The following is a 24,172-nucleotide window of genomic DNA, read 5'->3' as shown; positions in this document are numbered from 1 at the left end:
TTAAACAACGATGAGTGAAACCCAGCACAAGTCATACAAGTGCTATCATAATACATGGACAGGATCTCTTCCAGGTTATCCTATTTATAGAATGTCTAGAAATATTAAAATAGAACCTGAAACTGCTGTTACTCTGAGTTTCACATCATGCGATCTTCAGATAACTGACCTATTTCAGCCTGCTTTCCTATTGAAGCTTTATGTATTCTGACACCAACATCAACTACAGGGTTTCTGAATATATTATCATTATGAATTCCATATTTCCTGCCATTGGTATTTTACCTGGAACACTAGCTGTAACTGAAGGGGGTGATATGACATCTATCTCTATTATTATTGTCCCCATGGACTGCATGTTAAACAGAACCATGTCACTTTGGTTTAATGAACCTAATTCTAACCCATGTACAATAAAGAGTATATTATTAGTGTGGAGTAAAAGCTGGGGTTGTGAACAATTTGCATAATATTTGAATATTGTAATTTAAGTAAGTTTTATAATGTATAATAATAAAATTACAGGCAATGAGTTGTTTTATTTACGTATTACTCACAGTGACCAAGCGACTGGATGGTGACTACTAACTAAAATATAAATTTGATAATTGGTTCCCGTGTGGAACCGGATACCGGATTAACGGGTAAATGTACATAGTAAATATTTCGTACCCAGTAAAAAGCGGCAACCGGATTAACGCGACTCCACTGTATATATCTGAAGATACAATAAATGACAATTCTGATACTGAAAGGGATTTGGTCATTTAAATATTTGTTTTTTCAGAAAGATCATACCGTTGTGAAAATTCGTCAATCCTCGACAGTTTCCGTAAAGCTGAAAGAGATATTTCGCTTTTTTTTTTGCTCTTATTTGTAAAAACTATACACCAAAATCTAGAGAAATGTGCCCTTTAACGGATCTGAAAGATTTATTGAAAAAAAAAAGCCGTTTAATTTTAAACGCCAAAAATATTTTAAAACATTACGTAAGGTTTTTAAGTTCGTTATACATTGGAAGCTGTTAGAAAACTAAGTATACGGATTTGAGTAAAATAAACGCCTATTCTGAAGGTTTTAACTAATAATATCGAGCCATTTCAGGTAAAATTTACGACGTTTTTGATCATGAAAACTTTTTGTACAAAACAGTGGAATACCCCTTCTGAATCTGAATATGTTGTAGATCGCTAATGTAATATTCACGTAGGAAGATTGACGCCAGAGTAGAATTTGAATCTTTATTTTGAAATATTTTGAATTTTGGCTGATATGGAGTTCTATAAAATAAGTTTGTCTTAAAGCTTTATTGTGACTATCTGTTAACCAAACATACATTAAACATTTTAAGGGATTGTACAGAATTTTTCTAAACTTTCTATGTGTATCGGTGACACTGATAGCATCAATTTGCACCATTCCAATTTTCAAGCAGATGTCTGTGGTTCCTGGAATCCCATTAAATGTTTGATGACGTCGCTAATAGCAAAATGCTCTTAATTCCTTTGCGATTAGTGACATCATCAAACACTTCTTTTTTATGGAATTGCAGGAATCACAGACATCTGACTGAAAATTGGAATTGCTTACAAATACTCTTTGTATCAAACGACTCATATCGTGACGATATGAAAACGGAAAGTAAATAAGGTCACCATGTTTCCTAACTGTTAAGTGCTTCAGAGTGTCGGCCCAGTATCAACTCTCATCTCCTCATACCTACTGATTATTTCATACCGTTTTTATACTCCCACGTGGAATGGGGGGCGTATATTGCCGTCACCAATGTCCGTCCCTCCGTCCACAATTGCTGGAAGGCACAATTATTGACTGATTTCGTAATTACCCAAGGATGAACCCGAAAAATATTTAGTATGAGTTTATGCCTTTGTTCTTGAAACGCTCGTTAACACTTTAGAAGGCGCAATTCTTGGCGGATTTTGATGAAACTTGGTATGAGTGTTAGTAACCACCCAAGGATGAATCCTATTTAAAATCAGAAAAATCGAAAAATAATTAGTATAAGTTATTGCCCTTGTTCGTACAAACGCGTTCAGGTTTTATCCTGTTATCACTCTGGAAAGTCCAATTCTTGACAGATTTAGATGAAAATTGGTAATATTATACCAGCACGTGTTTGATGAGTAAACTATCTATTGAATCAATAATAAGAGATTTTAAATACCACCTTAGAGATATATTGATCTTGTAACAAATTTCGCCAGAAATTATCCTTCATTTCGCTCCCCGTTACAAAACTATCAGAGCAATTGCTACTATTAGCGAACCACCATCCTCCGCCTAGAATCGCGGGACAATTAACTCCCGTCAAATCACTGTCAAACGTTGAAAAAGGACGACCGGTTAATTCTAGCGTACCATTACCACCCATGATAGAATCGCCACAGAAGTCGATAGTGTTAGTTTGAATTCTGTCAGCATGAAACGTGTACTGGCTTGATTTATTACCGATAGAAAAATATCTGTACTTAACTTCACAAGATAAACCTGAAGCATATTTCAGAATTACGTGTAAAGCCATTGTTGGTTTGGACGTTTGGAATATCTTATCAAATCCAAGCCATCCATTCCACGGAACATTTCCGAATCCAATCTCATAATCGTGTAAACTGCGGTTAAAGTTTTGCATGGAACAACTACTATCTCGTTCAAATATGACCATACTCCCCACTAAATTCAGGTAACAAGAAACTTCAAACGGTCTGGTTGAATTAACGGGATGAATTGTTGTTAAAACTCTTCTCAACCTTGTATATCCTTTCTCTTTATAATCCCGACAATCTGAAAAACAATTTTAGTAGATTAATAATGACACAGAAATAGAACCCACAGCAGGGAAGGGACAGATGGGTGGGCGGGGGATGTTGGTTGATTTCAGTCTTGAATATATTTATATATTTAACATTCAAACGCTGATAATTCTGGCTCAAATTTCCACGGTGAGCTGTGAACACTATTACTGATTAGCTAAAACAAATTACCGTTTCTGAGACTAAGGTAAGATTGTTAATAAAAAGATTGCACATCTGTCCCTTTATTCAAATCTATTTTAAAATGACAGTTTAAACATCATCACGTTTCGTCTAGCTGTATTGACTCTCAGGCTCATAAAGAACGTCATATTTCATCGTTTACCTTGGCGCCAGCCTCCCGATGGACAGACTGACTCACTTTGGGGGAACATTGCCTCCCCCACTCCCGACCTCGCCTCCCTGTAGCTATGGGCCTGGTTATTGGCACCTCAATAATATTCAAGGAATCTTTACCTGTAGCTATTTGTGTACATTTATCACCATAGTAACCCCAAGGGCACGTGCAATTGTCAGCTACACACCCAAAAGACTGAAACAGTAAAGGGAGAATATCGGATTATATTTAGTATCGAGATTCTTAAGAATGTCAAGCTATAATATGAAGTTCGTCACAGAATGCAGCGATTCGATTCGATTGTATGACAGCGAGGACTCTGATTGGTTGTATTAGCTAACGTACGATACTTCCAAATCGCTGTATTTACACACTTCCGTGTTACAAAACAGTGCCAGTCAGTGGCGGAACCTAATGGGGGACAGAGGGGCACCTCCTCCCCCCCTCCCCCTCGCAGCTCCGAAAGTTTTTCGGGCAAAAATCTCATAACTAGGTTAGAAATTCGGGCAATCTCAGATATTTCGCCCCTCCTCTACCCCCCTCGGATGTAAACCTGGTTCCGCCACTGGTGGCAGTCAAGGTATTGGACGTAAATAATAGATTGATATTGTGAAGATGACTACCAGGTTATCATTATGATATCACCTTACATCCTGGTCCTTCACTACACAACCTTAATGAGCGATGAGTTTAAAACATTCCCCCGAACTCTTGCTTAAAGGGACAGATGTGCCATTATTTGACTAATCATGCGGTAATTTGTCATCAGTTATAGTGTTCACAGGTCACTCTCGAAACTTGAGTCTTCAAATCCATATATGTCCATAATTATTCGCGTTTGAAAGTTAAACAGACGAGTCGTCTTTTTTGGTGACACTGACATATATAGAAAAGACATATAGAAATAGATAGAGATATTTTTACTGGAATTATATGATTTGCGTACATTTCCATGTGGGCTAATGAAGACGGTAACGCCATGCAGGGTGCAATGAGAAAAATTTTGCCAGGACAGCGGTATTAGCCTGCGATTTCCAACTGTCGAGGGATCTTTAACGTGCACAGCCTGTAGCACACCGACTAAACGTTTTTTCCATGTCAGCCCCTCTTACCTGCATCACTGACAGGGAGAAACCGGGTTAAAAAATCTGAAGGTATTATCTCAACCTATGCCAGGATTGAACCCTGGACCTTAGCGAGCAAGCGTCTAACTCACTGAGCAATCGCGGCTCCCTCCGGTTATCCTTCTGAAGACTATTTACATATATTCAAGACTCAAATCAACCCCCATAATGGCACACCTGTCCCTTTAATAAAAGTTTGACAGTAAATTGTACCTTTATAAAACATCGATATCCAGACGAATCACCTTTTACCAAACAATTGTTCCCATCCAAAAATAACCTGCACTTCATGGTTGTTTTGTAGTACAGAAATCTTCTACATTCCATGAATCTTCCACACCTAAAAGCACATTTTAGGAAACTAACAGTCATTGTCTTCAATTTAGTAGAAAAGTCACATGTATCGGTTATAATTTTGGCAACTCGGAAGTTGGCAAATGTATCATTAGCACCAACCAAAACTAGGACCAAACAGGTTAGAAAGAAAATTCTCAGACGAAACATTTTCTTCTAGTGCCTGACTGTGTTGAGTGACTATTAATTCTGACTGATATGAATTCAGAATGCTTTGTTTAGCGATATTCCGAGAGACTTTAATCTGGTCCTTTCTATATTGATTGCCGAGTTTAAAATTTATATTTTCCAACTAATAGTTCTATTATATTTTCCAACTATTAAGTTCCGATATTTACATAATAAGCCACGCCCACATCGTAACAGTTATCAGCTAACATCCATCAAAATCGCTGTAATATTTAAAGGGACAAAATGCACAATTTTAAAGTAGTATTGGTCTTTGGCTTGATATTTGATACACAATAGAGGCTACAGTTTTTATCTGATTTTAATGAATTTTTTTGTTGTGAAGTCAGAATTTGAAGATTTTTTGATGAACTGTTTTTGAGTTATTGGCCTTTTCTAAGGAAAAAACAATTCAAAATTTGTTTGTGAACACTGTATAGAGACTTCAGTTTTCATCCGATTTAAATGAAATCTGGTGTGATCATCTATTACAATGACATCCTGGTCAAGTCTGAATTTGAAGATTTTCCAATGAATGGAATGGAGTTATTGCTCTTGACTTAGCCAAAATGCATAAAAATTTGGTGACAGTTTATATCCAAATTTAATGAAATTATACATGTTTAATGAAATCAACAATATCTTGTACAAATTAGTTTTTGGTACGATTTGACACAGATTGGCGACCGCCTTTGATATATTGAAACTTTATCAGGAAAGTGGGCATAACATGCTAGGCACAGTGGCGGGGGGTTAGAAATTCGGGCATCCTCAAATATTTGGCTAAGCAACCACTTTTTCATATTCTCTAAAGATAATGTACCTTACGAAAAAAAGCAGACCGTATTACAATTACGATTTAGGATTTATTTGTTAATTTGTTTGCCGGTTTGTTTATATTACTTATTATTGAAAAATTTTTAGAATCTTGAGACTAAAATTAATGTAATCCGCTTATAGAGAATATAAAACTTTAACAATGAAAGTAATAATTAATCAATTTAAACATTAAAAATTAAAAAAAAAATACTGCAAATTATCAAACAAAATGGATAAGAAGTATGAGACAAAAGAGGACTTGAAAAAAACGAAAAATGTATTTTAAATATTTTAGCAACGCGATTATAAATAACTTTCATGCAGCATTAATAAGTTTACATCATTGATTCTTCTTCCATTAAAAGGAAAAAATCGAAACTTTTTGCGAAGCATTAAGCTAAGTAATTTAGTATGATGATAATATAATAAAGGAGACCGTATATAGAGATTATAGTTGAAATTTGGTTGGGGTTGTTCTGAATGTCATCTTCACAATGTCAAGCTACTACTAGGTTATATACCTTGACAACATTAGGCTCTTTCTTTCGTATCAAATTGATGTATTCTAATGTAGTCCCTAGGCCAGTGTTTTTATAAGAGTTTGTAAATGCACTGGATTACACGTCACCGACCGACTTGCCATCGACAGAAAGTCTGCAAATTTTAAGCCGTGATGTTTTTCTGCTGTTGACTCCAATGTACAACGTGGTAAATAACCCCAGCCTTACTATGTACTCAATGGTTAGTAATCTTTATTACGATGTCCTCAACAGCAACCGATGTATTTATAAATCTTTAAATTACATTGGTCTGTATTAAAATAAAGTTATTTCCCTTGAATAGAAAAACGTCTCGGAAAAGAGTTTGTCATAGAAACCAGCATTGTGACCTAATAAAGGCAATTTAGAGAGAGTTTTCAAGCAAATATTAGGAATAAATGTGGTTTGTTTTTAGAGTTAATCCTTTTGTGCCTTGCAATTTAATTGCATGCGAACCATAAATCGTATTACTATTCGGAAATGCGGTACGAAGCTGTTTTTAAATTGATATTACGCCTAAGAATGAACATTAAATTTAATTTCTCGAAATGGTCAATATGAGTATATATTCATCAGTGAACTTACCTGGTGTCATAAAGTTACAACAGAATCCCTGTAAAATCTGGAAAAGTCATAAAACTAAGTAATTATTGAAAAACGCTTGATCAATAGTTAATTGCATATTTATGGATAATTACTAAGTTTTTTTGATTTATTGGATTATATAAGTATCCTGTTATGTTATTTATGACACCAGGTATATCTACTGATGAATAAATGCTCTTCTTGGCCAAGTTTAAATTTTTTAATTTTATTTTCATTTTAGGACGTAGTGTTCCTTTAATTACACCAGCTGGTAAATCTAAGATTAAGCAACGGAGCGACAAATAGCCCTCACAAAATACAACGGCAGAAATTAAAGGGATTGTAAAGAGGTTTCTACATTCTTTATGAGTATCGGAGGCCCGAATAGTATTATTTTGTAATATTGACAAGACACTCCTCGTTTGACGTCATCAAACACTTAGTTTTAATGGATAGAAACCACAGATGTCTGATTGAAAATAGGAATGGTGGAAATCAATTCTATGAGAGGCCCCGATACACATAAAACATGGAGAAATCGCCATCCTTTTAAGTGAGGTAGGCCTATTGTCTAGTATAATAACATTATGATAAAGTTCTATTCAAAATACCGAGAAACACGATTTACTATCGATTTCCCTCATTCATTATCGTTTAATTTACATTAACATTCATCCCATACGATATTCAATGTCTTAAAGAGATTGTAAAGAGATTTTCAAAATATGTTATGTTATCTGGGACAATGATAGCGTCAATTTGTACAATTCCAATTTTCAACCAGACGTCTGTGGTTCCTGCAATTCCTCTTAAACTAATTCTTAGATGACGTCACTAATCGCAAAATATGCTTTATCACTATATGCTATCAGTGTCCCAGATACCCATAAAAAATTTAGAAAACCTAATAACGATCTCTTTTAAGGCTTTGACTCAAATACACAAAAATACATAATTTTTAATAGGAATAAATAAATATAACAAATATCGAGGATAACTTTTAAAGAATAGTTGGACAGATTTTTTCTACTAGGGTATCACCAGAAAAACTTCTGATTGGTGCAGTGTTGTTTACTATACTTATAGTAGCATTAAAAATAAAACATCGTCCACTTCCACCAACGTGACTAAACGACAAACAGTCGTCCAGCTTGGAACATTCATCTACACACTGGGCCAAAGTGGTGTTGTAGGACGCAAAGAAGATCGGGGGTGAAAACAGAAGGCAGTCCTTGGCAAAGTTTACAACAAAAGAACTACATTGGCCATTTCCAGAACATAAATCATCACATTCTGCCTGAGTTTTATTTAAGAATCCGTTCAAGATATCGACAGCCGCAAACCTGTCCTTGGTATACTTGTAACAATCTGAAACACCAGAATAAGACAATACTTCGTTTAGCTTCACGAAAACAGTAATTTCTGCCCATGCCTTACAATATAAGTATAATATAATATTAGTTCGAATCAATAGAATAAAATCAAAAATCATGCATGTGCTCAAAAATAAATATTTTTGTTTTTCCTTAGTCTAATCCCAAACTTTCGTACAGTTTTTGTTAGCCTTTAATTTTATGTAGCCACTCCAGTTAGCGTCTAACTGCCCCTCTATATTACATTTATCTGTTTGATAACACCACCAGCCAATCAAATGTCTTCCTTCTCAAGCGCTGGGATCACGTGACTCGAACAAAAGTTGAATTCCAAGAAATATTAGACTAGGTTATCAAGTCATTGAAACTAAACTGTGCCACTGTGGCTAACGTTGTTGAAGGTTGTTTTAAATTAGCTCAGTGTAATTCGATTGGTTAAGGCAGAGGTCAAGGGTCAGGGCAAAGATTATTCATAGTAAGAAACAAGAAGGGAGTAATTAGACCTTAACTGGAGTGTAGTAGAAAAAATAAATCGAAAGTTTAATTTTAATTGGACTGTTTTTGTATAATTATATGGTAAAGCAATGTTTGTATTCTTTATTAACGTCGACTGAGGAAGTAATTAACTTCATTTGTTTTGTTTATTTATTATCTCTGCCAACTGAAGTTAAAATCAGATGAAGATCGTGCAATCAAGTCGTACCTGAAGCCAATAGAGAAATTTCGGTGCAATTCTGCAAAGTCGTATTCACCTGTAAGTCTTCTCTGAGTTGGACGATTCAAAACTCTAATTACAGTCTATAAGTTATATATTTTACCTTGACAAGTTGGTTCCAAATGCCATAATCCGTTTCTACACGTTGTCTGAACCTGGGATTTAAAGCCTGTTGGACATTGAAACTGTTTATTGTCCTCACATCTAGCTCTCTGTATCCACACAGCGTTCACAGGTAGTATATACCTATTACACACTACAAATAATATATCAGTAGCTTTTAGATATAATTCCTCTTAATATTTCATTAAACTAAGTAATAATTCATTAAACTAAGTAATAATTCATTAAACTAAGTAATAATTTATTAAACTAAGTAATAATTCATTAAACTAAGTAATAATTTATTAAACTAAGTAATAATTCATTAAACTAAGTAATAATTCATTAAACTAAGTGATAATTCATTAAACTAAGTAATGATTTATTAAACTAAGTAATAATTCATTAAACTAAGTAATTATTCATTAAAATAAGTAAGTTTGAAACACACTTTGAAGCATTATTCAATAATCATGTAGTTATTATATATAATTATATAGAGTTTCTATTCTTTAATCATGGCACCTGATAAGTCCAACTGATGAATATATAAACTTATTGACTAAGTTTGAGACTTTAAATTTTATGTCTATTCTAAGAGGTAGTATACCTTTAAAACTGTAGTATAAAGTGTTTATTAAGTACCCGGGTCAAGATCCTTCCTTGGTGAAGTTGTACATAGACGAGGTACAGTGAACAGTGAGAAATTATTAATACAAGTTACGGAAAGCAGATACAAGTTAGAATACGATTGGCTTCGTTTGACCAGGTGTGGTAGGCCTGCAGCTACCGGGAAATGGGAAAATGAATTGCCCCCTCCCCCCTTAAAAATTCTGAATGCTCACCAAAAACAGTAAACCAGAATGGAAGAACGGTTGATAGTTAACCTACCTGAGGAAAATTTTTACGCTGGTATCTACTGTTCTCTTATCAGTTGTTCCAGAAGATAATGGATATTTTAACTTGCCATGTCTTTAAAAATAGAGTTTTTGGTCGACAAATTTTAAACATTCATGTTGTAGCGAGCATTCACTCTGCAATATTACGTCTTCGTTGTGGTTTAGCAGTTTGATAATAGAGAATAAATCAACCCTCGACTTACCAGATTTTCCCCAAAACATTCTTCGCATCTGATCTTGATTTTCAAGACTGGCCACAGGTAATGTTCCAGCCCACAGCAAGACCACCATCAACATCAAATAAGCATTGACCATCATATTGCGTCGGTAATCTAGTTGTATGAATATCGGTTGATTGTATTGGTTTATATGGACGATTATATGAGTCTTTTTAATGAACAATATCCTGTTTTACTTTCGGCGACATTCTGTTGACTAGATTAAATTGAAATTAATGTTTTACGTCATACGTTTCTGCATCTAAATGGGAAAAGAAGACTGACAACGTTATGCAATGTGCAATGAGGGAGATTTTGTCAGTAGAGCTTCATTAGCCTATTCTTTTTCGATTTCACACAGTGTAAAACACTTGGCCTTGGTTTATTGTCCTATCCGAACAACTTTTTCCATGTCAGCCGCTCCGACCAGCATCACTGACAGGGGGTATACCGAGTTGATAAATCAGAAAGTACATCTCCACCCATGTCGGGATTGTACCCTGGACCTTCAGCTTTAACTCGCTGTATGAAGTATTGAAGGAGGGAGGGGGGGGGGGGGGGGGTCCTAGGACTGTCCTAGGGTCTTAACTTCTAACATTGTTTCTGGGATATCGTAGCGTTAAGATTGTTTTCAAAATACATAGCCAGGTTTCGATCCCGGAAAGCGTTGAGATACTGCAGTTAGTGATGCAGGTAATAGGGACTGGCAAGGAAATATATCCTCACTGGGGGTGTTCTACTGGCTGTACATATTACAGAATCACCGTCAGGGGAAATCGACAACAATTGAGATGCAAATGACGTGGACATGGCAACATTTCCATCATTTTACACTGGATAGCTCTTCCCATCTTTATTAGCCTGACTATTTTCTTTTTAACAGAATCTATAAATATCTTGTGTGGCGATATACTACATGTTATTCATGCGAATAGATTAAAATAGATTGAAAACAGCCCAACCATTTCACACAGATGTTACATTCTCAATAGTTGTTATAAAATATAAAAAACTTGAAAATAGATTTAAATGAATTTCTAATTTTTATTTACAATATCTATACAGACAAATATATATTTACATAGATGTTTTCATAGTATAATCTGCATTGTAGTTCATATTGCCCTTCTTACTAACTTTATGACGTAAATACAATGGTGTAAGTTATATTTCATGGCAAAATAAATTGTCGTTGTCGTGGCAACTATTCAAAGATTCAATTTAAATAATGGGTAATCAGTCTTCACAATGTCAAGCTATTACGAAGTTCGTCTCATACCTTGACGATACCACTATTCTTACATAACGACACTTTGTAAATGCAGTGGTTTGATAGGATTTCTAGTTAGCGAATACAGCCAATCAGAGTCGTCGACAGAAAGTCTGTTAACAATAAGTCTTTCTGGCTGGCGGTATCATCAAAATGAATGTTCAAGTGGCCAGTCTTTAGACCCTACACGAAGTGGCTAAATAAAAAAATAAAAGCTAATAAAAAAAGTGAACGAAAGTTTGGTTTAATTGTAATCCCAGACTGGGTTCATTCAAATATTTTCAAATGGCTGGCAATATCTCACGTTAGTCATCAAAGTACCGAACAACCACAATTCGAGGTGCCATAATATAGCAATAGTTATCCAGATGCCGAACGTTTGCTGACAATAGTGTGCCAATATGAGAAAATAGTGTGCCAATATGAGGAAATAGTGTACCAATATGAGGAAATAGTGTACCAATATGAAGAAATAGTGTGCAAATATGAGGAAATAGTGTGCCAATATGCGAAAATAGTGTGCCAATATGAGAAAATAGTGTGCCAATATGAGAAAATAGTGTGCCAATATGAGATATAACCGTTCAAATGCTAACTTATGACAATGTTAGGTGTCAAAATGAGTCTATTGTTATGACGATGCCTTTTTTGCGGAAGTAATAAATATGCTGTGAACAGTGTACAGCTCTGGAATTATTGTAAATCTCCTTTCAAAATCGTAAGATCTTAAACGATTTTGAATACAAAATTACAAAATACAAAATAATAAGCAAAATACATAACATTAAGTTTGTCAGGAGAAAATAGAAAAAAAAAATCTACCCAGGTCAAAATGCCACACAATATACAATAAGCAATAGTGGAATTACAGAAGACCGACATGTTTGTTTTGTTTTCTGTTAATATTCTGTCAAAGTACTTTATACAAAATACATGATAAATATTTACAAAAATCGTAGATTAATATATCCCTGATTGTTTAAAAATATAATTAATTTTATTTTATACAATTAATGGAAAAGAAACGAAACTACTTCGTTAACCTTGAAATGATGAAAAGGCACCCACGGCTACAAATTCGTTAAAGACGGTGTGAGCGCTCATCTGTACTGGCATAGGCCTACATATTTGTGAATCTATGAAAATACAAGCTGTACACTCGGAAACCTATCTTTAAATTTCAATTTGAGAAAATAAAATATCCCAAATATTCAAATCCTATTAGAAGGATCATGCTAGTGTAAATTTGAGAAAATAATTTATCATGTTGCCCTTTTTTTAAAATAAAATCATATAAAAATGCGTGCGCCCCATGTACTTGCTGTTCCATCTAATTATACTTCGTCCGTCGTCTTTTTTATGACTTCACTTCGGATGAAATCGCGTTACAACCACCACCGCTTTCAGATACATTTAAACAAATGTTAATCCAAAATCTGCTTTATCCAAGATATTAACATGAGCGTGTGTTTCAATCCGAGAAAAGAAGGACGTAAAACTCCATTCATTTCATTTCATTTCAATCCGAATATCCTTCAATCACGACCCATCTCGAATACCCAAATCCATAATCAATCACAAACACTGAAATCTGGTAATATGTGAAAATGCACAAAATCAAACATAGTGGTATTGGATCAACAAAAGAAAACACCTTTCCACCCATTTCAATGACCATCGGCATTTCAAATATACTTTCCCGATATGGTTCCTCAAAAATATAATCTCCCAATTCTCAACCATGCTTTGTCGCTTTCCATACTTCACATGCTTTCCAAATTCTTCATTCAAAAGTATTTTGGAAGACATTAAAGTGATCTCGAATTGGCAGAAATGATGAAAAACGTCTCCAAAACCATTCAGTCAGAGCACCATCAGGTAAACGATAAAATAATGAGCAAAATGTAGTAAAATCACAGCGTAAAATTGGTTTCTTCTCGATTAGTAAATTCATTGATACTAATCATAATAAATTAAGGACAAATAACGCCACCTTGTCTCACTCCGTTTTCATCAGAGTCGCGTCAACTCCTGAAAAATACAATATTAATTCTTATTGTGGATTCCTTAAGCGATAATTGGAGGCGACGAATTCCCCTTTTGTATCTCATTGAGTTTTATAAGCCGAAGTTCAAAGACTTTTGAGCATTAAGCCTCTTGGCTAGATTTTGAAGTATTTTATCAATGTCTGTGAGCAACTACAGAAGGAATGATTACCTACCGGTGTGAGATAAACAGAAGGCAGCGACTGTGTTCTTGTGGCCTGCATCCTCCTCAACTTCTCGTCGTCCACAAAGATGGGATTATCAAGCCCATTGCTGTCTACAGCTGACAGTTTTCTGGGAGAGCTGTCGATACTATTTATAGTAGCAAATGAAGCTATTGAAGGATCTAGTGAAACTTCTCTGGATAGATCGTACTTCAGAGGTTCGTCATCCTCATCTGACGAATCACTAAGAGTTAAACTTGGATGGTTTCCTATTGCTCCTACCAAGGCTATTGAGGCTAGTGTATCTAGGGCTGGCATGACGCTACTTCTTCGTCGTCGACCTGAAATGACAATAGTTATTTAATATCTCATAGTTTATTCACATGTCATGTCTTCACATTTATGACTTCGTTTTGCACCATTCAAATTTTGCGTCAGATGTCTTTGGTTCTGGTAGAAATGTTGCCGTAAATAACTTTACTATCGCAAAAGCTATCTGAGAATCCAAGGACATTTGCGACAGATATATCATAAAACGCTGTTTTAGTAGATTCTCCGCAGAAGTATGACTGAAAATTGGAATGTTGGATATTGATGCTATCAGTGTCTCCGACACACATAAAGAGTTTAGACAACCTCTTTACAACCCTTCAATAAAACTCGTTGTTTTAAGATTGTAACGGATGAATAACTTACAGTATATCGATCGTTTATGATTTATATACTACTAAATCTTGATCAATATTGTTAGTATGTTATGATGCAGTAAAATATAACCTATGTTTGTATGTGTATGAATACTGCCAGTAATTGTGAAAAACTTACCTCCAGGGCCACAAGCGCTAATTTCATTTTCTGTAGCACCATGTTTCCTACATAAACCTTGAAGCTGCTTGCTCTCAACCTATAGAAATATTATATATATCATAAAGGGTTTGATCAATAATAATATAAAGAGAATGGATCGCGTTGGCTGATGCCGTTGAGTCCACTCGTTTATGAATAGACTCATTCTAGAAAAAGTCCTCATCAGAGAGAGACAGAAACTATCTCCTGTTATGGAATTCAACAACGTGATCAGATACAACACTTGTGATTTTCAAACCGGTGCCAATGTTATGCACCCTTTCATTTACTAGTATGGATAAGGATTACAGTATCGATGGATATACTATTTTGTTTAATAGAAATGGTTTACTGATACGTAGTTTTAGAAGTCGAACCGGTGGTATAAAATCAGTACTGATGAGGCTACGACGACGCTTATTATTTCAAATAATAATAAATAAAAGAAAAAACTAAGACGACGCCCTGCCATTGTACATTCACATGCATGTATTTCATTGATATGGTGGTCACAAACATCAAAACGAATTCTTGATAACCGTCAACTCCATCATAACTGTCAACGACATGGATCAAAATACACATTAAAACATGTCACTGTACAGAAATTATCTTTCCCCCACAGGCGATAATTTCTTAAAATAGCCGAGTTATGTAGTCGATGCTTTAGTCGTGTCTCCCAACTAGACCGACTGTCGTCTGTCTTTAACTTACCCTGTATGTGTTCAACTTCTCGGTAATTTCTTTCGTTTTCTTAAAATTTAATCGAAGACGTTGTTTGATGATTTTTAACTGTACGTTATCCTTTTCTTGAATGACCAAAACGAAACCTAAAATTGAAATTGTGAAGGACGTATTAGATGTAATTGTGACACCTGACATCGCATCTCGTTCTATTAGCACATTGTAAACTGGTGTTATAGTTATTAGTGTGTATCGTGGTAATTTATGGCTAACTTGAATCATTCCTATTTTTAGTCAGGTGTCTGTCGTAAATTTTTAAACTGTTTATCAGTATATGACGCCGAATAATATCTAAGGAACTATGAGCTGGAAACGTCTGTTAATTGCTATTTAATTTTAAGAACCACAGCTGACAAGTTAAAACACATTAATCGAGTCTATCAGTGTCCCTGATACACATAAAGAATTGAGAATCCCTATAATTTAACAATCAAGTTACTTACTATTTACAATCCTGACGACTCTCCATGGTAAAATAAATATCAATATAGTAGCAGCTTCAGTACCCGGATGTTCCCAGATACCTTCCCAGAATGCTATATCCAGACACCAAGAAACTGTTACAACGAAAGCGTCGAAAACCTGCAAGAAAGAAACGGGTAATTAATTGTAGATTTGTAATCGGTAAACTATAGTTGTAAGGTTGGGCAATGGAATTATTTTGAGAGTATCAAACAGAAAAGAGATTTGATCTATTATCAAAGGGTTCAAAAATAAACAAATTTTCACCAGAATTTTTTCTGGCACCTCTTCAAAAACATATTGACTTGAAGAGCTACAGCACCACATGTTTCTTAGCATTGGTACGATTATTCACAGCTATATGATCATTGTAACGTTGCTTAAGGGAGCTACAGCCACCAGTAACCTATAACCGTCTTCATTAATCCATCCAAACTATATAGCAGAAAAGTAGAATATAACACCAAGATGGGCAATTGCTGTCGAAGTTATATTTTAATTTTCTGTTTAAAGAACAAGTTTTTATTCAAAGTATTTGATAGTATGGTATTACAAAGTATGTATTGTGTATAAATTGTAAGATTTTTTAACCAAGAAAGTCTTGAAACAACTCAGTCTTTATATTATGAAGTTATTTCTATTTTTTAAAATACATGTAAGATTATAAACGTCAGAGAAAGTTATGAGGCTCTTTGAGTTGTTGTTTAAAATAACCCTGTACCTTTCTCCAGTCTTGCAAATTTCAGTCTAAATTCTAATTTGTCCACTTACATCGAACACTTCACGTCAATTTGAATTATCAGATATCAAAATGATTCGCTTCTTGATGTCAAATTTCAAACGTTCAACACACTCCTAGTTTTTGTTGTATCCGAGTATATGAGCTACCGTTTGTTTGTTTGTAATTGTGAAGTACCGCTCGAGTGGCACTTGACTGTCCTATCGCTCACACTCAAGTCTAGTGTTTTTGTCTCTAATCATTATGGACATAAATCTCATTTGGAGATAATATTAATAAATCTACCAGCATAACCACAATAATAGTTAATAAGTATATCTAAACAAGATGCTTCTTGCAAACAAAAGCAAGCAATTTCAGACGGCTCTGACAGGGTAAAAGGACAACAATAGCCTCGTTTACGACATCAGTCTCAGTAATCGGAAATCAGAAGACAACAAATTGTAGAAACAAAAAGTTAAATGGCTTGTTACATGTTTTAGATTCCTTCAAAAGTTTCTGGAATCATCACAGAATTGATCATGGACAAATTTAAATTGCATTATTGTCTAGAGACCTGGTCCCCAACCTGGGTGTTTTCACCCCCTGGGGGTATGGGACTAGGGTGCCAGGGGTGTGGCCAACTGGTGTAGGAGAAGATTTTATTTTGAGTTGAGAGAGCACCTCAGATCATCACATGCTGGAAATGTGGATAAAACAAATTTTTGGGGTGTGAAAAGTCCAGATGATTGCTCCAGGGGTGTGAAGGCTGAAATAGGGCGGAAACATTGACCTAAAGAGTAGTTAGCTACAATTCTTACTTACCTCAAGTTTGTGCATCAGAATTTTTCTTCCCATGGCAAAAGTTTTTAGTAAGGTCTGAAATGAGATTAATATATGTACATTCATTAGAGATATTTTGATATTCTACAATATACACTAGGAGTTTTAGCATCGTCAGAATTACTTGTATAGGTCCAAGATTACTGCTGTTTTAGTAATAGTAATTGCATATTAGTAATATATTCCTTAAAATAATGTCTAGACTTTTTTCGCTTCTTCTTGAACTTGTAACAATGTCTGTCCTACGTTTTGTTTCATGTAATTCTCTTACAACGTTAACAAAGTACGAAGCCAGTATCTGAAACAGTTTTACAGTAGCTTAAAGATACACAAGCAGATATGCATTAATGTTCATATCAAACACATTTATAGAAGACAGAGAAAATTCAATAACTTACCTCAAAAAGTAAAATAGACAGAATAATCATACTGCCTAAATGGAAAGCATGATTCAATTCGTGTAGTACGCCATGGCCGTCCTCCTCGTGACTGTGGACCTCCACGATAGCCCGTTTCCGCCTACTATGACTGTGTGCCTGATGCGGTGGAGGGTGTGTGGTATTGTGGGTAAGATCCCCGAGCACCTGCTGATCGTGATGATGAATAAGATGATGTAGACTATGTTTCTCATTTGGGCTTTTATGAGTTAAATGGTGGTTCTCCAGACCAGCCAATATTTCATAGAATTTATGTAATCCCGGTCCACCCGGTTCATAATCACTAGTATTCAACCTTGGAATTTCATCCACCAATAACGGTGACAGTTTTGCATCAAACAGTTCCCATTCATGAAGTTTTTCTGAAATACAGTAATATGGTATATTTATTATATAATGGATATATATGCGAGTCTTAAGCTCAAAATACTCACCAGCAGTCAACTTTCTAGAGGGTTCTCCCAAGAATATTTTCTAAAACTGAATTGTGCATTCTGATATATATTTGGGGTCAATAACGTATAAATATCATATAAAAACCCGAAATTGGCGCACACCGTAACTTTAATTATATATCTCTGTCATGCCTCCACAAGTTTTGAAATGATCAAACAAAGAATTTAAGATCTTCCATTTAAAACTTTCCGATTGTAATCCATTATAAATGTCTCGTATGCTCTTAAAATGTGGATTTCATTATCATTCCCATCTTAATATATCTTTGAAAGGAAGTAGGCTACATTTAACTAGTTTTTGTCACCGGTAATCTTTCGTAGCTTAAGTTTCATCTGAAATCAGTTAACGTCACGAAGTATGATGAAAAAATGAAATTAAATCAACACTTCACAATGTAGAATATAATTCTTAATTTGTAACTCAAATGCATTGAAGATTCATAATGAAATGTGTATAATATGGAATTTGTCAACTCTACAGTATGAGAAGGGGTAGGGACAACTTTCACAGGGACTGTCCACTGGCCCCGACCCCTAAAGTGCCCTGCCTTATAAAAAATGCAGGAGAGTATATGTTAAATAGATATTTCCAGGTGGGAAAGCCCCAACCTTCTTCAATCCACGAGCCTCGACTCATTCAGGAACACTTCAGGTATGTTTTTGACTAGTAGTGTATGGGTATCGTCAATCATGTCACGATACGATACATATCGCGATACAAGGGTCAAGATACGATACATATCGCGATACAAGGGTCAAGATACGATACATATCGCGATACAAGGGTCAAGATACGATACATATCGCGATACAAGGGTCAAGATACGATACATATCGCGATACAAGGGTCAAGATACGATACATATCGCGATACAAGGGTCAAGATACGATACATATCGCGATACAAGGGTCAAGATACGATACATATCGCGATACAAGGGTCAAGATACGATACATATCGCGATACAAGGGTCAAGATACGATACATATCGCGATACAAGGGTCAAGATACGATACATATCGCGATACAAGGGTCAAGATACGATACATATCGCGATACAAGGGTCAAGATACGATACATATCGCGATACAAGGGTCAAGATACGATACATATCGCGATACAAGGGTCAAGATACGATACATATCGCGATACAAGGGTCAAGATACGATACATGTTACGCTATGGGGTAATGGGATAAAAATCAACATTTTATCTTCAAAGTTTCTATATATATTTGGTAACGTAATAGTTGATAGAAGTGGTTAGCGTCCACTGTCTTATAAAAGCTTTCTAACAATTTCAGTCAAAAACTTGTTATATCGTAAAACAATTTATAAAAATCCACACTTTTTTATGGAATAAAAGGTATCGCCAAGTATCGATACATGACCTCGCGATACGATACGCGTATTGAAATATATCGTGGTAGTGTAGTCTGACTGCCTCTGGACTGGAGAACCTGAAGCCACTCTGCGATTGGGCAAATAAACTCAACCCCCAAACACAGTCCAAATATAACATTTTTAATTTCCTAATAATATAAGAAGGTTAAAAACCCTGGCCAGTAATCTGTAACCTCAACTTGGTTCTGGTATTTTAATCACGTTGTTTACAAACAAAGGATTACCAAATCAACAAAAACATAGAGGAAGAACATCATTTACATGGTGTTAAACTAGCTCGCTAATATTTATACTATAGTCAACAATCGTAAATAACATTTCGGAGAGTATATGTGGAAAAGTTGCTCACCGTTCTGGTGGGACAATTGACAGAGGCCCCGTGGGCTACAGGTTGTTCAGTTGCAAATCGTAAAAGGTTAAACTATTGCTGAATTCGTACAAAATTTCCTTTATTGTACACTGTATGACGTTATCGTCTTTTAGTATCAAACCAATCAATTCAAAGCGTTAGAATATTAATTTAATATTGTCTCAATTCAGTGCCTTGTTATTTCAATGTAAGGAAGAGATAAAGATGAAGAGATAAAGATAAACTAACCTTTCATAATGAGGATATCGCAGATGATTTGACCAATAACACATGATGCATCTAAAGCAGCTAACACCGACACGAGGATTAAAGCCACATGGGTGTGGAGTAATATAGATAGTCGTTTCCTAAATCTGAAATATACAAACACATCACAATATTAATAAAATACATCAATGGAGCGAAAGTTATAGAAAAATAATACGAAAAGTAGGACGTAAAACTCCATTCATTTCATTTAAAAATAAATAAAACTATTATCATGGATAAATACTTGTAGAATATTTATTACATTCAACGTTTCAATGAGGTTCTCACACTGTCATCAGGAATATAATAATACTTCTAGAATAGTTATTATTAATTTCGCGAAATATCTGAGATTGTCCGAATCTTTAACCTAGTTATGAGATTTTTGCCCGAAGAACTTGCTTTCGGGGCTTCGAAGGTTGTCTTTAACTCGTACGGAGATGTTCTTAATGCTCTATGTGAATCATGAACATATTTGTACTATTCCAATTTTACTCAAACTTAGCATTTGTAGTGATCCGAAGATATAGTAAGCAGCTTGTCTAGGACAAGATAAAAAAAAGGCTTGAAAATTTATGTGGAGCAATTTTAATGGATAACAATAGATACTAAATAAAACATGCTTCAACTGTCCTGTTTATACCATGGACCAAGTATAGCTTCAGCGGAATGTTCAGGGTCGTTTCTCTAATTTATGATAATGAAGCTTTTGCACTAACAATGCAATCTTGAAAGTTTCCAGAAGTTATGATCGGTTTTACGCGTCACGTAATATTCAAATGATGACAATAATATTCACAGTAAGTCCATATTTAGATTATGACATCATAAAATATGCAAATGAGGCAATAACAGTTTGATATAACATAGATGGATGATGATTGACAGTGGTATTATGTATCAGTAATCATGTATCTATATTTATGGTAAAATATAATGATGTATCACTATATGTATTATAGTATATTGTTCATCTTGACAAATCATGATCGATCTTCTCTTTAATTCAGTTAAAAACAAGTCATTTAATCATAACTAAAGATATGTTTTGTAACTATTTATAAGTTTTTATTGATACTTGTGTAACATTTAAAAACTTGGCCATCAATTATATTTTTTTATTATAATGGGTTACATGAAGTGCAATAAAATAACCTCCGTGATTATCAAATCCATTCGACCACATTTCAATGTAACACTCAATATAATTATGTTGCTAAAATTTTAAACTACGCCAATGTCTTGTAAACAGTGCTGGGTAGATGTAGCCAGTTAAAATTTTTCATGGCACCTCATTTAAATAAAAAATGGCACAAACATTAAACATCAGTAAAAACCAGTTTATCGAGAAAATTAAAATATTCTAAAGGAAGTCATTTACTGCATTCCAAACCTAGTAATATGTCACTTTAACTTCATTATCATTAATTTTGCTAACTTGAAGGTTTTTGGGTTGGTCAACGTCTTTTTCTTACAGTAAAGACCAAGGCCATTTAGAAAAAAGGATAAAAGACAATACGTAACAGACGATGGTTCATGAAGTTTATTATGAAAAACAAAAAATACTGAGAGTACTGGTCATTAACCACTGAATGAGTTGATTTCTTTGTTGTAAGGGATTCTTCAAATTGCAATGGTTCTATAAAACGGTCTAGTTTGAACATTTCATCAGACCAACTACTACGACTACCAACAACTACCTAGTTTGCGATATCAGCATCCGCTGGAAGCGAACGTTAACTTGTCATCTACCAACAACTACCTAGTTTGCGATATCAGCATCCGCTGGAAGCGAACGTTAACTTGTCATCTACCAACAACTACCTAGTTTGCGATATCAGCATCCGCTGGAAGCGAACGTTAACTTGTTATCTACCAACCTACCTACATTTCATCAGTTTACGTGTGAATGGTTAACTAGAAAAACTATCTAGTTTAAATTTAGCTACACTTAAAATATTTGCTATGGTGATTTGGGGCAGAATCTGATGAAAAAAAAAATCTTGAATTACTGGAATCGGACAGAAATTTACAAAAAGAAGCTACCAATATCCCCGAAACACATAGCTAGAAATTCTCCAAAGAAACCCTTCAAGACAACCATGGTCCCTGTTTCACAAACAATCTTACGATACGAATTTACAGAAGATCGGATAGATCGTGACTTTTTGTGAAACGGGAACTTGGAACGGTAAAACGTGTATAATTGGTCGTATTTAGATTGAAAAGAATTGCTTGTCGTGAAGATATAGAATATAATTTATGAAGTCGGCAAGTTATAAACTACACTGGGTTTTAAAACGTCAAGGTAAGGAAGTTGGCATACAAGATTTACCTCTCATAAACTTAAATTTACAGTCTACGTGTCACTGGAAATTCTAGAACGTAGGTGAAATTCAGGATACCGAAAGCACAGATCGAGGTTGATTACAGAACAGATACAGTCTGTGAAAGAAAGCTCAGTGACAACTTTGGGTGATAATGCGCGACAGTTAAACAGTCAATTGAGAATAGTGCAAATAGACTCTGTCATGTTTTCGATTTGCAAAAATCGTAAAACACTGAATAAAAAAGGCTACCTTTTGGACTTTTGTTACAGATCGCGGTCGTATCGTAGTACTACAGTACTCATACTGTGTTAGATGGTGATGAGAACATAGTCTCATAAAAGCACTGGCCTAGGTCACAAAGTAAAGATTTATGATAGAACAAGGTGCAAGATATAGGTGTTTAAAAGATGTGGCTGAAACTTGGAAGTGGAAGTTAACTTGTCATTTACAAACCAACCAACTAACCTAAGACAGATGATAGGTAAGCAATCGATACAGTAGCAGGTACACAAATGCAAGGGTTGGTAATTTACAGCGTAAGATAACCCTCTGCATGTCAACATTATATATTGTAATATAACAACTGGGGTTTGATAACACCCTGGTCCAAATCAACGTTAACTGACAAGGCGAGAGAGAGAATGACAGTATTAAGTATGTAATAATTTATAAATATCATCTACAGTTAAAATATAGATCCCTGATCAATAATGTTGGCTTGTCAGAGTGACATCAAATTATGACTAAGGTTTAATCGTAATCAAAATGTTTTGTCTTTTGGCTGAAACAATAAACCGAGGCCTCGTGTAATATACGTTAAAGATTATCTTAAACAATTCATTAATTGGAAAAGAAAAGCCTGTCTAGGTTTATGAATCCTAGAATCCTTACCCCTCAGTCGAAAATAAAGTTTATGAATCCTGGTAATTCCCCGCCCCTCCCCCAACAAAGATATAAATAACGCCATGAACTAAATCAAATCTTCCCTGCTGTACCATTAAGTATTGAACTGGTCGCTAAAATAGCAACTACTAGACAAAACCGGACTGCGTTTCAAAAGGATTTGGTATAGAAAAGCAACTTCAACGCATGCATAAATATTGAACTCTGGAATTGCTACGGTGGGGTACCATTTCATGTTTCAAATTGAATAATTGAACCATTGGGTCCTTACCCTCGGTCGCAAATCAAATCCACGTGTCAATAGCAAACAAAAGCCACTAGAAAACAGCTCACATGTTTGTCTTGTGTTTCGAGGTCCACGAGAGTACCTTCTCAAGCTGAAAATAAGTATAAAAATTTACCTTCTTAATAGAGATTTTCGCTGGACAGCAAATTTGGGAATACGTGTGGTATTGGCGATTTCTCCATTCTTGGCATACAACTTCATAATGACAGTGTCCACAAACATAGAATCCACAGAGGGGCGGTAAAACTTTTGAGCATATCCAGATTAGAAGATTCGCTGAGAGAAATGTGGACCATATCCAACCTCGTTCATAGTATTTAAATCCTTCAACAACATTTGCTGAAAAAGCTCTTCAAACTCTGCCTGAAAGAGTCTCTTAAGCTAAACACTACTACAAGTAGGTCCTTCTGCGATTCCACAAAAGATCGACTAAAAAAGGTCGAGACTGCTTGCGTTAACTATCTATCAAGAGAATTGTCAGACGTCCGTAAAGCCACCGTGTTGTACTAATCTCTGAACAACTGAGGTAGAGGAAGAAACGTCGAATGCACACGGTCAAATCGTCACGGTATCTGCACACTT

At 35.1% G+C, this 24,172-nt stretch overlaps 4 protein-coding genes across 4 annotated transcripts; all 4 read right to left on the bottom strand.

Annotated features, from left to right (window-relative positions):
* Positions 1-2,161: 2,161 nt before the first annotated feature.
* LOTGIDRAFT_166723 (hypothetical protein) lies at positions 2,162-4,286 on the bottom strand (the record flags this gene model as incomplete). The annotated part of the gene is made up of 3 exons (XM_009064136.1): positions 2,162-2,802; positions 3,288-3,363; positions 4,281-4,286. 3 exons carry the CDS (start codon positions 4,284-4,286, stop codon positions 2,162-2,164), a joined length of 723 nt encoding a protein of 240 aa, XP_009062384.1.
* A 3,417-nt stretch (positions 4,287-7,703) lies between these two features.
* LOTGIDRAFT_235170 (hypothetical protein) lies at positions 7,704-10,170 on the bottom strand. The gene is made up of 3 exons (XM_009064135.1): positions 10,050-10,170; positions 8,949-9,101; positions 7,704-8,125 (listed from the first exon to the last, which is right to left on the bottom strand). Exons 1-3 carry the CDS (start codon positions 10,162-10,164, stop codon positions 7,758-7,760), a joined length of 636 nt encoding a protein of 211 aa, XP_009062383.1. The 5' UTR covers positions 10,165-10,170; the 3' UTR covers positions 7,704-7,757.
* A 1,552-nt stretch (positions 10,171-11,722) lies between these two features.
* LOTGIDRAFT_79663 (hypothetical protein) lies at positions 11,723-11,938 on the bottom strand (the record flags this gene model as incomplete). Its single annotated transcript, XM_009064055.1, has 1 exon — positions 11,723-11,938. A coding segment is annotated over one exon (216 nt), but the record flags the coding sequence as incomplete, so codon positions are not given.
* Positions 11,939-12,260: 322 nt separating this feature from the next.
* On the bottom strand, positions 12,261-23,791 carry LOTGIDRAFT_235169 (hypothetical protein; the record flags this gene model as incomplete). Its single annotated transcript, XM_009064134.1, has 9 exons — positions 12,261-13,365; positions 13,556-13,884; positions 14,369-14,447; positions 15,104-15,219; positions 15,577-15,715; positions 17,139-17,192; positions 17,555-17,955; positions 20,051-20,175; positions 23,706-23,791. The coding sequence occupies 9 exons, from the start codon at positions 23,789-23,791 to the stop codon at positions 13,348-13,350; spliced, it is 1,347 nt and encodes a 448-aa protein (XP_009062382.1). The 3' UTR covers positions 12,261-13,347.
* Between the last annotated feature and the right edge of the window lie 381 nt (positions 23,792-24,172).

This window comes from Lottia gigantea (assembly GCF_000327385.1).
Source record: "Lottia gigantea unplaced genomic scaffold LOTGIsca_60, whole genome shotgun sequence".
NCBI classification, from domain to species: Eukaryota; Metazoa; Mollusca; class Gastropoda; family Lottiidae; genus Lottia; species Lottia gigantea.
This window is presented reverse-complemented; position numbering and strand designations above follow the sequence as displayed.

What these genes read in the sequence shown, in the direction of transcription:
- LOTGIDRAFT_235170 (XM_009064135.1), bottom strand. Translation starts at nt 10,164, where the DNA reads ATGATGGTCAATGCTTATTTGATGTTGATGGTGGTCTTGCTGTGGGCT. An exon ending in AATGTTTTGGGGAAAATCTG is followed by an intron (nt 9,102 to 10,049) that starts GTAAGTCGAGGG and finishes TATTATTTGTAG; the next exon opens with TGTGTAATAGGTATATACTA. An exon ending in TTTGGAACCAACTTGTCAAG is followed by an intron (nt 8,126 to 8,948) that starts GTAAAATATATA and finishes CTGGTGTTTCAG; the next exon opens with ATTGTTACAAGTATACCAAG.